The 15,968-nt window shown below is 40.7% G+C and overlaps 2 protein-coding genes across 4 annotated transcripts in view; one reads left to right on the forward strand and one right to left on the reverse strand.

Annotated features, from left to right (window-relative positions):
• Nucleotides 1-2,461, reverse strand: part of HEPACAM2 (HEPACAM family member 2) — a 61,233-nt gene extending 58,772 nt beyond the window's left edge. For both annotated transcript variants that reach the window (XM_070787499.1, XM_019959682.2), the window contains exon 1: nucleotides 2,137-2,461. The gene's annotated coding sequence lies outside the window, so the exon portion shown is untranslated. The remainder of the gene's footprint in view (nucleotides 1-2,136) is intronic.
• A 129-nt stretch (nucleotides 2,462-2,590) lies between these two features.
• The window catches only part of VPS50 (VPS50 subunit of EARP/GARPII complex), a 131,928-nt gene continuing 118,550 nt past the window's right edge, over nucleotides 2,591-15,968 (forward strand). For both annotated transcript variants that reach the window (XM_019959684.2, XM_019959685.2), the window contains exons 1-2: nucleotides 2,591-2,746; nucleotides 12,586-12,654. In XM_019959684.2, the coding sequence (XP_019815243.1) occupies nucleotides 2,714-2,746; nucleotides 12,586-12,654 (102 nt within the window). In that variant the 5' untranslated portion in view covers nucleotides 2,591-2,713. The remainder of the gene's footprint in view (nucleotides 2,747-12,585; nucleotides 12,655-15,968) is intronic.

Genomic DNA, 15,968 nt, shown 5'->3' on the forward strand with positions numbered 1-15,968 from the left:
TAAGCTTCAGAGGCTCCTTCTATTTGGGCCATCAGAAATAAGCCCTTATGGGGTGTGTGTGTGTGTGTGTGTCGCTCAGTCATGTCCGACTCTTTGCAAACCTGTGGACTGTAGCCCGCCAGGTTCCTCTGTCCATGGAGATTCTCCAGGCAAGAATACTGGAGTGGGTTGCCATTCCCTTCCCTAGAGGATCTTCCCAACCCAGCGATCCCAGGTCTCCCGCACTGCAGGCAGATTCTTTACTGTCTGAGCCACCAGGGAAACCCTTATCCTACTTTACAGCTAATGCGACTGCCCTGAATCAGATCTACTTACTTCTTAGCCTGGATATTCCAATCTACAAAAACAGGCCTGGCATTCCTTCACAAAGGGACTACTATCCTAAAAACTTTTGTCAAGATTTGCTGGGAGGCCATCCACACTTTCCACTAGTTTGTTCTGGCCTACCACTAATGACCCTCGGACAACTGTGTGAGCACTAAATAAGTCTAATGCATTTATTTACTTTTGGATCTTTAGTCGCGGCATGCAAATTCTTAGTTGCAGCCTGAGGGATCTTGTTCCCTGACCAGGGATTGAATCTGGGTCCCCTGCATTGGGAATGTGGAGTCAGCCACCGGACCACCAGGGAAGTCCTCTAATAAGTTTTATATATGTAGTTTTGAAAAATGGAAATGAAATAACATGCTTCACCTTTTTAAAAAAGTGCGCTTTAGGGCTCTAGGTTTTTGTTTTTATTTTTTAGCTTAGGGAGTCAAAAAACCTATCATGTTTAGTTCAACTATTTTCTATAGTGTTAGGGTATGCTGAATTAGGGCATATATTTTATTTAGACAATAGCACTGATTTACTTTCCATGCTTCTACTATTATAGCTACAGTCTTTGAACTTTTATAGGCCTGGGTTGTCCATTTCCTTTTAGTTAAAAAGAAACATACTAAAATGTAGAGTATTAAGAGTTAAATAGAATTTTAATGCTTTCTTGCCTTTTCAGATCAAGCAGATACAGAAACCACTCTTTTCCCCAATTTGGCTGACAGGAAAAAACCAAATGAATGAGAAAAAAAAAAAAAAAAAAAGCTTCTCTTTGTCACCTGCAACCTTGTGTATGAGGGAAAAAATTCTGGGTCTGGATCTGGGTTCATTCTAAACAGTGTATTTTAAATTCTTCAGCTGGCTGCCTATAAAAATCACTGAAGGTCTCAAAGAACTCCCACAAAAATGGTAACAACAACTGTACCCTCCTCAGGTGAATCTGAACCAAGTTTGAGAACTACTGGACTTAGATCCCCTCTAATACATACTGTTTAACTAAATTGTAAACTCCCTAAGGATCACGATTGTATTTTATCAATCTGAAGTGCTCAGAATCGGGTTGACTAGTGCCCAGAAATCAACAAATGTTTAGTGAACTGGGTTTCATTTCATATGCTAATATGGCAAGCAGTTTCTCTTTCAGAGACTTCCAATCAATAAGAACTGTCTGGCAATTAAGATTATAACAGGTAATCCGCTGTAATAAACTACACTAAGGTTGCCCAAAAGGCACTGGAATTTCTTCACGGGATTAGACATAATAGAGTCAGAAAAGCATATAGGTGAGCATATATTTCAAAAGGAACTGTCAGGCACAGTGATAAAACTATGCACAGGGTGTTTCTGTTGGAGTAGAAAACTGTGTAAAATTACGCCTGTAATCCTTCATAATTATGAAGTGCCTTACAATTTATAAATTGCATTCACTTACTTGTGTGGATAAGTGAGATACCACGTGTAAAGCTATTAGCAAGGTTTCTGACAGTAAGTTTCTGACAGGTAACAAGCTCTCAATACACGTGTGCTATTATTAATTGTTAGCTCTGGGTCACTTTTCCTTTTATTCTTATAATTGGAAAGTTCTTTCTTAAATTGAGCCCCCAAAGACTCCCCTATTGCTTTCCTCAATGTAACTAAACTGCTCTAAGTTGAAAAGAGGACATTAAAGTGACATGCCTACTTATTACTATTGCTATATTAATATTTTCTACCTTGATTTGCCTTAGATTACACAGGTGGTAAAATGATAAGTGGGGAATTAAACCCTTTGGTGTTAGTTTTCTGCTGTGAATACCAAGACTGAGGAAGAAGAGCTCTAACCTGGACAGCCAGCACTGGACAACCTGGACCACACTTTTCCTCAGGCCAAGCCCAGCGCCACCTGGGGAATGCCAAGTTCTCTTGGAGCGTCCAGCCCCTTCGCGTCAGTCTGTCGTCCTTTCACTTCGCCCCGGACACCAGGTGGGGTTTCCTCCACTACATTCCTAGGGGTCCTCATGTCAGTCAGGTTTATATACTGTCTCCTCAGTATTTGTTCCTGGTCACCTAAGAATTAAGTTTTTGCCGCCTCCCCGAAGCAGAGTCACCGATACCTAGTACCTCTTTAAAGACCGGCGACTGCCGCGGTCTCTCAGAGCAACAAGTTTTGTGCGTTTATCTGAAGCGTCAGCTGTTTTGCTTGCTGGGAAATGTAGTACCTGGACCGTTCTCTGGCCTCCATTGCAGGGGCGATGGCAGCCGGGGGACTACAATTCCCAGCATGCTAGGGGAAAGGAAGGGAAACCCAGGTCAGCAGTTCCACGTGACTACTCACTATGGCTTCCCTGTGTCGGGGCCAGCAGTTTGGTGGTTGTGAGTGATTTGTTTTTGCTGCAGGATACCGCCTCACGAATTCGACATGCAAAAAATCAAATCTCTTATGACCCGGCAGGTAAGTTGCAGGCTGAAGCAAAGGTCTCCTTCATCTCTGCTGGGAGACGAGCCGAGATATTCTGTCCCTGGGCCGCAGGCAAGCAGATACCCAAGTTATAGGTGGTGGCAGGTGTCAGGGGCACTATAAATTCCAGGCACACCCTGGAAAATTCACCTGACCCGCGGGGTTCGGAGCCTTGTTCAGGGTGGGACCCGGTGACCCAAGAACATTCCTTTAGATAAGACCAATGAGGGAGCCGGAGGCTGTCTTTGTCTCCCCCTCCCCGCTTTTGCCAGTTTTCCAGTGATCGCCTTAGCTATACTGCCGGGCTCCCTTTTCCCCCAAGCTGTCTGGTTGTCTGAGGGTGGCCTGGGTGAAAGTGAGGTCTCTGCAATAGAGATGACTAGAAAGAGTCGGGGGGCGGGGGGAAGCAGTAATTTGAAGGCAGAATTGATATTGATAGCTTTATGACTTTGGGCAAGTCCCTAAATCTAGTAGCATAAATTTCCTTATGTGAAATTGAGAATAATAATTATTTTTGTTCATCCTGTTTCACAGTTCTGTTATGAAAGTCATCAGTGTCTGTGAAATGATACTTTAAAAAAGTCATTGTCATGGCAAAATAATGATCTTTTATTTTTTGCCAGAATGTTAAATCTTGAATAAAAACTTTGGCTGTTTTCTGTCATAAATTATAGGGATATCCTAATAACGTGTCAGCTTCTTTCAAATCAGAAATGGCAGAAATCTACTTTTATATACTTATTGATTATGGTTTGGTTTTAGATACCTTTGTTTCAGCTCTAATATTTTACTATAATTGATCATTCTTTATTATTTTTATATTAGAGACAGTAATATAGATTAGAATTTTAAATCAGTGTCATTTTGAGAACTTTGGAGAATGTGGAGGCAAAGCATTTAGTGAAAGATTCATTTGTGAATATTTTTGTTCATGGAAAAAAGACTACAAATTCCACATTAAATTCTTATTTGATAGTTTAGAATTTGAGAGACATCTGAGTGAATTACACATTGTAGGTCTCTGGTGAATAATACACAACTTCTATGTGATTATTTTCCTCTGTCAAATTATGTTGTTATTGTCATGAAGATAAAGTTTTAAAGTTCTGTGAATTATAGAATATTTAATTAAGTGGATAGTAAGATTTGACAGTTCCTTACATTTGTTGAGTCCTGGTCTTATGCTTCATAACACTTCTTTCTTGAGGATGGGTTTGAATCCTGGTCCATCCTGTAGCTGTGTGACCTTGAGCAACTTTACTTAACTGAAAAAAATTTTTTTTTAGTTTTTAATTGAGGGATAATTGATTTACAGAATTTTGTTGGTTTCTGCCAAACATCAACATGAATCAGCCATAGGTATATATATGTCTCCTCCCCCTTAAACCTCTCTCCCATCTCCCACTCCATCCCACCCCTCTAGGTTGATACAGAGCCCCTGTTTGAGTTCCCTAAGTCATACAGCAAATTCCCATTGGCTGTCTATTTTGCATATGATAATGTAAGTGTCCATGTTACTCTCTGCATACATCTCAGCCTCCCCACCCCTGCCCGCTGTGTCCACAGGTCTGTTCCATGTCTTTGTCTCCATTGCTGCCCTGCAGATAATTTCATCAGTGCCATCTTTCTAGATCCCATATATATGTGTTAGTATACGGTATCTATCGTTCTCTTTCTGACTTACTTCACTGTGTAATAGGCTCTAGGTTCACCCACCTCATTAGAACTGACTCAAACGTGTTCCTTTTTATGGCTGAGTCATATTCCATTGTGTATATGTACCACAGCTTCTTTATTCATTCATCTGTCAGTGGACATCTAGGTTGCTTCCACGTTCTATCTATTGTAAATAGTGCTGCAATGAACATTGGGGTACATGTGTCTTTTTCAATTTTGGTTTTCTCAGCGTAAATGCTTAGTAGTGGGATTGCTGGGTCATATGGTGGTTTTATTCCTAGTTTTTTGAGGAATCTCCATACTCTTTTCCATAGTGGCTATATCAATTTACATTCCCACCAGCAGTGTGAGAGGGTTCTTTTTTCTTCACACCCTCTCCAGCATTTATTATTTATAGACTTTTTGATGATGGCCATTCTGACCGGTGTGAGGTGATACCTCATTGTAGTTTTGATTTGCATTTCTCTAATAATGAGCGATGTTGAGCATCTTTTCATGTGTTTGTTAGCCATATGTACGTCTCCTTTGGAGAAATATCTGTTTAGGTCTTTTTCCCACTTTTTGATTGGGTTTTTGTTTTTCTGGTATTGAGTTGTATGAGCTGCTTGTATATTTTAGAAATTACTCCTTTATCAGTTGTTTCATTTGCTATCATTTTGTCCCATTCTGAGGGTTGCCTTTTCACCTTGTTTATAGTTTCTTTTGCTGTGCAAAAGCCTTTGAATTTAACTGGGTCCAGCTTGTTTATTTTTGTTTTTATTTTCATTACTTCAGGAGGAGGGTCATAGAGGATCTTGCTTTGATCTATGTCATTGAGTGTTCTGCCTATGTTTTCCTCTAAGAGTTTTATAGTTTCTGGTCTTACACTTAGGTCTTTAATTCATTTTGTGTTTATCTTTGTGTATGGTATTAGGAAGTGTTCTGATTTCATTCTTTTACACATAGCTGTCCAGTTTCCCCAGCTCCATTTCATGAAGAGGCTATCCTTGCCCCATTATTACCTTTTTTGAACATCTGTTTTCACATCTTTCTAACAGGAATGATAGCATGTATCACATGGGACTTTCCTAGCAGTGTTTATATTAGATCAAAGTAAAGAGATAAAGGAGTTAACAGTTCCTGGGGCTAACAAAGAAATGCATAACCACAGAGATTATCTCAGTGGCTGCATTGATGGTAGAAAAGTGGGAAAACTGGAAGCTGGCTATTGCAGAAACTCAAGCAACTGTTGATTTCAGGCTAGCTTTGGTAGCCATTTGACTTTTAAAACAATATACACTTCTGTACATTATCCCACTGATGCCCCCAAACTGCCTCTGGCATGCTGAATTTGGACTTCTGTGCAGCAGCTAACTTTGGTGCCGTCTCCTGTTGCTTGCTGGTGGTTCCGCGTAGTCAACATTGCCATCATTGTACTTTGGTTGGTTTGTTTTCTAACCCTGCTTTGTAAGAGTGAGTGAGAGAGAAAAAATACAGAAGTCCAGATAACCAGTGATAATAAGTTTATGTCTCCTGACTGTAGTGAAATTGTTCTGAAAATGGTGACTCTTCAGCCTCAGTCATTTGTTTATCAGATTGAGCAGGTAAAATCTGTGCTTAGTTGGGATAGAAAAAAAAAAAAAAAAGCTAAAGAACACATACAAAAAGTTGGAACTGTATTATATAGGAGGTGAGGTAAAATTAGGAGTTTCACACAGATTTTTAAGGTCATCCTAATTATATTTGTTTATGGCTTGACTTCCACATATTTGTGTGTGTTAGTTGCTCAGTCACGTCTGATGCTTTGCAGCTCCATGGACTGTAGCCCACCAGGCTCCTTTGTCCTTGGGATTCTCCAGGCAAGAATACTGGAGTGGTTTGTCATTCCTTTCAGTACAGGATCTTCCTGACTCAGGGATCAAACTTGGGTCTCCTGCATTGCAGGCAGATTCTTTACTGTCTGAACCATCAGAGAAGCCTCATATTTAATCATTATTCATACACTTTTTATGAATCTACGAGGTATGAAAGTAGGGTGCTGCCTAGCATTGGGAATTTTATTTATACTGTTTATTGTTAGGTTAAATATAGCAGTATTACAAATAAATACAAATAAAGATGTTTCTTTTTGGAGGGGCTAAAGAATATGCTGATAATATATTGCTGTTAATGTGAAAGGTAGGAAATTAAGGTCTCTGACACTTTTTGGCATTTCAGCTCTCCAAGGATCTTGGTTTGGAGGAGAGTGTAGAGCAGCCTTTGTTAGCTCTCTCTGTTTACATGAGTTCCTTTGTTCTGCTTTCTCCATGATGCTGGCCTCTGTTCTTTCAGTTTGTTCAACATGTGCTTACCGAACTCTATGTACCAGGCACCATTCTAAGTGTGGGGAATGCAGCAGTAACAGAACAGACGTGTGAAGGCAGTCATGGTGATACACGTTTCAGAGGAATAGAGGATAGAGAGTTTTGGGAGTTGTTGGCGATTTAGAGTCATGTATAACTTTTAGATGGGGCTTTCCAGGTGGCTCAGTGGTAAAGAATCCTCCTGCCAATGCAGGAGATGAGGGACGTAGGTTTGATCCCTGAGTCTGGAAGATCCCCTGCAGGAGGAAGTGGCACCTTACTCCAATATTCTTGCCTGGGAAATCCCATGGACAGAGAAGCCACCAGGCTAAGTCCACGGGGTCGCAAAGAGTCGGACACGACTGAGCAACTGAGCGCACGCGGCACGTGCTTTTTAGATACGGTGGCCACAGAAGGCCTCTCTGAGAAGGTGACACTTGAGGTAAAACCTGAAGGAGGTGAGGGAGCGAGCTCTGGGGTTGTCTGGGAAGGAGAATTCTGGGTGGAAGGAAAAGCAGATGCAGAGGCCTTGAGGCAGGAGTGTCTTTGAAGGGCAGCAAGAGGCCAGTGTGGGAGGCGTGAAGTGAGTGACGAGAGAAATGGTAGGAGATGAGGTCAGAGAGTGAGGGCAGGAAGCCAGATCACATAGAGTCTCATCTCCATCTCATCTTCACTACTTCTCTTCTCACTCATGGTAAGGCCAGGGCGGCCAGTAAGGATGCTAATACAGTAATGCAAGTGAGACAGGACGTGGGCCTGTCTCAGGATGCTAGCAGTGGAGGTGTTGAGAAAAGGTCAGATCGTGGGTATATTGTGAATGTGGAGTTGACAGAATTTCTTAATAGATCGGATTTGGGCTGTGAAAGAGAAACTTCAAGGGTGACTCCAAATGTTTTGGCCCCAGCAGCTGGAAGAATTGAATTGAGCTGGGTAAGACTGAGGGAGGAACAGATTGAAGGAAGGGAGCAAGATTTTAAACTTGTTCATTTGAAAGCCTCTTGGCTTTTGGAGGAAGAAAGTAGGCAGTTGGCTGAAAGAGCTTGAATTTTGGAGGCGAAATCCAGGGTGTAGGTAAACATGCAGGAGTCACGAGTATAAGGAGGGTGTGTTTGCTGGCTAAGATCACCAATGGCATAAGTGTAGAAATAAAACAAGAGTCCACAGTTGGAGCTTTTGAGGACTCCGTGTTCTGAGCTCCGGGATTTAGGAAGGCAGATTGAGAAGGAGCAGTGAGGTGAGCAGCATCCCCCTGGAAGCGTTCTCCTGCATCCCAAGGAGCATCCCAAAGAGCGCCTCTCCTGTAGCAGATGCTCAGTACGTATCTGTTGGATAAAGAGACCATCCCAACCAGTTAGGTCCAAGTAAAGAACCGAAAAGAAGAGGGAGTGATCAGCTGTATTAAATGCTGCACGTGGGCCATGGAGGGTGAGAATGGGAGTGCGCCTCTGCCCTGAGCAGCAGTAAGGTCACTGGTGACCTCACAGCAGCGCTGCGGTAAGGTGGTGAGGAGGAATGCCCGATGCGGGCGGGTTTGGGAGAAACCGAGGGCTTAGTGTAAACACTCTGAGTTTTGCCGAAACTTTTTCTTGAAAAGAGAAGGAATCACAAACCACAGTACATGCTTCTTTTGACCATTGGGACCTACGTTGCTGGTCTCATCAATGGAAGCTGAAGATTCACGTAGACGAAACAGAAGTAAATCTGAAGTGTAATCTGATTCGGCAAAGAAAGTTGCAGAGGCAGGTATTATGTATGATGGATTTTGTATAGGGAAATTATGAAAACAAAAACCAGATACAAAAGAAAATCCAACAATGGCTAATGATTAGAGGGAAAGTTTCAATTTAATAAAGGCAGAGCACTATAGTTATAGAACCTGAAGCTCCTATACTTTGGCCACCTGATGTGAAGAGCCGACTCGTTGGAAAAGACCCTGATGCTGGGAAAGATTGAAGGCAAAAAGGAGAAGACGGCAGCAGAGGATGAGATGATTAGATAGCATCACCAACTCACTGGACATGATCCTGAGCCAACTCGGGGAGATAGTGGAGGACAGAGGAGTCTGGCGTGCGGCAGTCCACGGGGTCACAAAAAGTCAGACGTGACATAGCGATTGAACAGCAGCAGCAGCGTAGCTATAACCATGACTTCCTGCTTTAAAGAGGTGAAGATAAAATAAAAATGATGACTTCATATTTGTTAATAGAGATTTAAAAAATTGCTAATCAGATCTATAATCCTAAAATACGGATGAGTGTCAGATATTATGCTTTGAGGCATTTACCTAACTCTTGGTTTCTGTCTTGATGAGATAAAAGCATTTCTCTGTGATGTTCAGAATAATGGTGAACACTTAAAGGGTGTTTACCATGTACCAGACTCTGTTTGTGGCCTCTTGTATATGTTACCTCCTTTATCCCTTATAAGAGCCTCTGAGTTATTGTTACTGTCATTAGACTATGAGGATAGGCAGGTTGTTCAAGATGGCAGAAGCCATTCTTTGAATCCCTTGCTTCCTAACATGGATATAGGGTTTCCAGTTTTTATTACTTTTATTTTGTACGTTTGGTGGAAAGTTGCCACATATTCATATTAGTAGCAAATTATTGTGTGATAACTAACTTGGAGGCAAGGTGTTTTTCTAGATGCTGGTATATACCACTTGTTTGCTTGTTTTAGACATTGGGTTCTTTCCTCATAACTCTGGGGAAAGAGAAAATGACACCTGATATATTCTTCCAAGAATTTCTGTTAGGTTGGTTAAACAAATGGTTTGTTTGGGGAACACATGTATACCTGTGGCGGATTCATTTTGATATTTGGCAAAACTAATACAATTATGTAAAGTTTAAAAATAAAATAAAATTGGAAGAATAAAAAAAAAAAAATAAAATAAAAGGCATGAACATTATATTTTAAAAAGATACTTTAGGATTGGTTGTGGTTTTGAATCAAATCATGAGGTTTTATTTATGTGTATATGAATGCATATAAGTGTGTGTATATAAAATGTATTTTGTTGTTCAGTTGCTAATTCGGGTCTGACTCTTAGAAATCCCATGCACTATAGCATGCGGGGCTCCTCTTTCCACCACTCTCTCCCTGAGTTTGCTCAAATTCATATCCATTGAGTCAGTGATGCTCTCTAACCATCTCATCCTCCGTCACCCCCTTTTCCTTTTGCATCAGGGTTATTTCATCTTTTCTAGCCTCACGGTTTTTTCCAGTGAGTCAGATGTTCGCATCACGTGGCCAAAGTGTTGGAGCTTCACCTTCAGCATCAGTCCTTCCAATGGGTGTTCAGGGTTGGTTTCCTTTAGGATGGACTGGTTTGATCTGCTTGCAGTCCAGGGGGTAATTCTGTAATCCAGCCTTGCCCTCTTCACCACTTTTGGTGCCATGCCCTTATGATGACTATTGGTGAGAAACTGGGACAAGGAAGAAAACACACATGCAGCAGTAGTTTCACACTTTAATTTTCTCACTCGTTGTAAGACTTTAAGCCTCAGTGCGTGCACGCATGCTCAGTCCTGGCTGACTCTTTGCGGCCCTATGGTCTGTAGCCCACCAGGTTCCTCTGTCCATGAAATTTTCCAAGCAAGAATACTGGAGTGGATTGTCATTTCCTACTCCAAGGGAATCTTCCCAACCCATGGATTGAACCCATGTCTCTTGCGTCTCCTGTATTGGCAGGCAGATTCTTTACTACTGTGCCACCTGGGAAGTCCTTAAGCTTCCATATGCTTTTCTTATTCCTGCAGATTTCCCTAGGAACTTCATTTTAAGGTCAGTTTCATGTTCTCATGGGAACGGGGTTTTAATTAGCTGGAGGTTGGAGCTTAACCAAGGCTCCAAAGAAGTTACTAATTGCTTTGGTGTTTACTCTGTTCTGAAATTGTGCTAGCCCTAGGCTAGAGAGGCAAACAGAACTTGGTCTTTCCCTTCTCTTGGGTCCAGAGAGAGAGGTGTGTTTACTATTTAAAACTTTGCTACTTTGGCAGAGGTGTGGGGAAATGTTAGCAGGGTTTCCAAAACATTAGCAATGATAGCAGTCACCTGGGTTGCTTGTTAAAATGCAATTCCTTGTCCTAATTCAGAAATACCTATTTATTAGATCTGTGGTGGGACTTAGGAAAAAACTTCCTAGGTGATGGAGCTGGTCCGTAGGTGATGCTGAGAAATAGTGTTTCTTTGAAACATAGGATTTAGGAAAATTTCATAGAGGAGCTCCGAAAGTGGGGTGTTGGTTTGGTGGGGTGGAATGAGAGAGTGAGAAGGGTGCGGGGAGAGGAAGACAGGGAGAATGAGAGAGGACGAGAGAGGGAGAGAGTATGGATGGAGAAGAGAGAAGAGGGAGAGAAGGTGGGTGGAGGGGGGCATTTTCTGGGGAAAATGGAAGATTGGGAATGAAGCAGAGCACCTTGTCATAAAAAAATTATAGCTATGATTAGCAGTATTTTATATTAGGGAAGATAAAATATACACCTCTATAATTTAAAGATGAGTAAGTTCTACTCTAAGTCTCAAATAAATGTGCCATATATTTGGTTGCTATGGACACCAGAAGGCCAGTATAGGATAGCTAAAGGACAAAAACTCAATAGCATAAATCTCTCCTTAAGTTCATGTACGGGCTGATTTTGCTTCCAGACTATTATTACAGGGATTTTAGGGGTCTGCTTTGAATAGCCTATGTTAAAAAGAGGCTTTAAAAGAAAATTTAAATTGCGCACTTCTTTCTGTCTTGATAACTTTCTTTGGTGCACAAATGAGCCTTTCAGAATCCCTGAATTCTTGAATCAGAATCCCTGAATGCAGAAAGTTGTTGTATAGTCACTCAGTCGCGTCCGACTCTTTGCTACGTCATCCATGAACCATAGCCCGAGAGGCTCCTCTGTCCATTGGATGCCCCAGGCAAGAATCCTGGAGTGGGTTGCCATTTCCTTCCCCAGGGGATCTTCCCGGCCCAGGGATCGAGCCTGGGTCTCCGGCTTGGCAGGCAGATTATTGATCACTGAGCCCCAAGGGAACCTGGAAGAGACAAAGCACCAAAGAGCTAAAGCAGTGAGACGTGGGGTTTAACTCTCAGTTATATAGTATGAATTGGGTACATTGATGAGAGTGATAAGGTAAATCCTAAGGATTACTTATGTATTAATTAAGCCTTTATCATTTAAAAATGTATCATTATTTAAAAATCTTTTTAGCTCAGTCATAATGCTGGGACCTTTTTGCCAAGGTCCAATTTGGCAAATGAATTTGGTCCTGACTCATAGATAAGTGCTTTTATGGAATGCTTTTGTCACCACGTTTCTTCTCTTTTGGTTGTTTTTGAATAATGGTTAACTCAGACTTCAGCCGTTAGGTATGAAGTTGCCATATAGTGATTTTATCTTGAATTTCCAAAAGTACATCTTTCCTTGATTTAATAATAGGACTGTATGTATTGTGACAGCTATTTTTAGAAACATATTCTATATATTGTACAACAGGAGCATGTCTTTTTAAAATGGTGATTTTTATTTCAGTAAGTATAGTCTAACTTAGGGTTGAGAAATATGAATGGAAAGTCTTTTGCTATCAGCTGATGGTCTCGGTGAAAGAAGGGGAAGGCTTTGCAGCTTATTTTTGACTCCTCCTGCAGTTCTCTTTATACAATAAAATGTTAAAAAGCAACTGTTCAAGGAGATAAACAAATCGCACATACCTGCACATCAAAATCATTAAACTTGGTGGTAATATAACAAGACAAGCAAAAAAGTATTTTCTCTCATGTTACAGTTCTGCAGCACAGTTGAAATTCTTCTCTTTTTTATCTTTTTTTCTTTTTTGAAGGGTCTGAAAAGTCCTCCAGAGAGCTTCAGTGATCTTGGTGCCATTGAGAGTCTCCGGGTCCCTGGAAAGGTATTGATCTACATGAGTGAGCGTGACTTTTTGCTTCCTGAAGAAAATATTATTGCCTTCGGATACTAATTGATTCACAGAAGCTTTTCCCTCCCACAGGCATATGGTTGTTGTGATGAGCTGGGTAAAGTTTTATAATGCAATAGGCTTGGGGCTTGTTTTTGCTCTCATCCTCATTGGGATGCAGTATGATTCATTATTGTGAAGCAGAAAATGCGAAATTGATAAATTTAGAGTTGATTACTACATCAAATTCTTTGCCCGAAAGCAGTGATATATATATATGTGTGTGTATATAAATGAAACGTATTGATTCATCTGCTGTAATTCAGATAAATAAAATGAAATGATTTACTTTTTATGCTGTAACACTGAGCTCCAAATCATAGTAAATTATGTTTTCGTGATGAAGCAGAGATATTTGAATAAGTAGCTAAAGCATAGCTTATACTAAATTGTAGATATCTTGGATTTTAATCCCCTGATATTCATGTGAACTTGGCCATCTACAAATTTAATAGGTGTTATTTGAAAGCTAGCTGGCTCCCCCCCAGGAGGAGTATTAGCCATTGTTAAATAAACCAGTCCCTGCTGTGCCTCACTCTGGGGCCCCACTGCTTGGAGCTGCCTCGGTCTGCAGTAGCTCCGGCACAGATCAAAGCCAGTTTTGAATGTCTGCTCTTGTGGTTTTCAATTTGGGGATCATATCTGAAACTGTTTGTTTTCTGTGCCTGGCAGCTTAGTACAAGGGCTTGTTTCTCTTGACTGGCCGTCACAGGGCCCCTCATCACACCTCTGTGTCAGCTGCTTAGGAGGAGGATTTCCCACCTCTTTGAGGCACCTTACCCCCTAAAGTGAATTTTGTATTTACTGCTTAGCTTTTTTACTGCTTTTTTAATACTAGGTCAGATCCAAATATGATGAAATTCTAACCAACCCTTTTGCATGAAATGGCTCAGACAGAAGCCTTATAGAGGCATTTTGAATCGTTATACATAGTGTTATAAAAGACTGTTGGATGTGATAAAATTGGGAATTGAGAGATAACCATTAATCCTAATTGACAGGTCATTTTCTATTTCTTTGACTTAAAAAAAAGTGTATCAGGCATTATGAACATGCCTTGAATTAGATGGCATTAGATGTTTCAGAACCACAGTGAAACTGATGAGTGAGCCCCTTTAAAACAAAATACAATAATGTATTGCATAGAACTTTTTGTTGTCTTTAAACCATGAGCTCATGATGTCTTTCCAGTAGTGGTAGGTAGTGAATTTATAATGATCTTATTTTACAGTCTTCTTACTGACTCCCAACTCTCTCCCTGTCAGTGATCAGCAGTGTATATTTTCTTATTAAAATTTTTTTGAAGAATTTTTAAGTTTTACATTGGAGTATAAACTTCCCTGGTGGCTCAGATGGTAAAGCGACTGCCTGCAATGCGGGAGACTTGAGTTTGATCCCTGGGTCGGGAAGATCCCCTGGAGAAGGAAATGGCAACCCACTCTAGTACTCTTGCCTGGAAAATTCCATGGACAGAGGAGCCTTGTAGGCTACAGTCCATGGGGTTGCAAAGAGTCGGACACGACTGAGCGACTTCACCCACTCACATAGTTGATTAGTGCACAGGGAACTCTACTCAATATTCTGTAATAACCTAATGGAAAAAGAATTTGAAAAAGAATAGATATATGTATATGTTTGGCAGTGTGTACTTTTGAGATGGTGGGCTCTGGGAGAACAGTCTGAAATCACAGGGTCAACAGGTGTAAATGATTCGAGTGATGGTTAAGCCTGGGGCAGTAGTCTGATAGACACACACTAAGACGGCAATTTAGGTAAACTGTAGTATCTCTGCTTTAATTTAGCCTTTAGCCTAGAGAAACTTTTAAACATTAATTCATTTAATAGCTCTCCCTTACTCAAGTATGGGTAGACCATTAAAAAGAAAAAAGCACCTTTTATCTTCAGGACTGGACCCATTTCTTTTGCCTATTCATGTCATCGTGTCTTTCTAAGTTATAACAGGGAATTGAGATTTCATTGGGGTTTTCAAGAAAGAAAGAAAGTTTAGCTTGGGTATGTTTTGTATAAAGGGAAAGCAGGAGGTGTTATTAAGACGGAGCATATGAAATGGCTGTGTTTTAGGTTAGAAATGGTTTAATATTGGCTGATTTCATATGGTTCAACGCAGAAAAAGGAGGGTAGTTAAGGAGAACTGAGGAAGGGCGCCAGGGGAGCTTGATAACCTAGAAAGTACTGTTGATTTTTTTTTTTTTTTTCTTTTGAGTACTATATAAATTCTGAATGGAAGAAACCTTGGAAATCATCTGGTACAGTTTCTGTATTTTATAGACAAGATGACACTGTATCCAATCTTTAGAGGAGATGCAAGTCAATAATAATCCATATACTGGAAATTTAGGATTTGGGTGGAGAAAATAGTATAGAAGGTAAAAAAGAAAAAAGGATTACTTTTCAGAATTTGCCGTAGGAAAGGAAAACTTTGAGGTAGATTAAAAAAAACCAATACAATATTGTAAAGTATAATAATAATAAAAATCATAGCTGAAGTACTTCAGAGCCGAGGTCAGTGGTGCGCACATGTTGCACATTAGAATTGCTAGTACCCAGGCCATTGTTGTTGCTTAGTCGCTCAGTCATGTCTGACTCCTGTGACTCCATGGACTGTAGCCCGCCAGCCTCCTCTGTCCATGGCATTCTCCAGGCAAGAATACTGGAATGGGTTGCAATTTCCTTCTCCAGGGGATCTTCCCAACCCAGGGATTGAACCTCTCCTGCGTTGCTGGTAGATTCTTTACCGCTGAGGTACCCCATTCTCATTACTGCATGGGGGGTGGGGCTAGGCATCCATAGTGTTTAATGATCCCCAGCCGAGTCCGGTGAGGAGCCGTGTTTGGGAACCATTGGCCAAGCTGCGCGTGCAATGCGGAGAAAGAGAGGGGGACCACAGAAACTGTTGTAGATAAAAATTTGGTAGTATTCCTGACAGTTTTTGTGGGGAAGAAAGTAGAATAAAGAGTTAGTAATGATCTAAAATTTTATTTTTGGGAAATGGATACTGTTTTTTTCAAATTAATGGGATTTTTTTGGTGTAGCAGATAAGGCTATAAGAAATTAATCTATACTGTATTTATTGACTGAATATTCATTTAAGGAAATACATTACTGTTTGAATCATGTGAAAGATTTTTAGATAATTGGTTATAAGAATTCTGAAAAATTAAGACCAAAACTTATTATAGTATGTAATAATTGTAATAGCCACGTGTTTAGTAGTTACAGAAGTTATT

This window comes from Bos indicus, chromosome 4, assembly GCF_029378745.1.
Source record: "Bos indicus isolate NIAB-ARS_2022 breed Sahiwal x Tharparkar chromosome 4, NIAB-ARS_B.indTharparkar_mat_pri_1.0, whole genome shotgun sequence".
NCBI lineage: Eukaryota > Metazoa > Chordata > Mammalia > Artiodactyla > Bovidae > Bos > Bos indicus.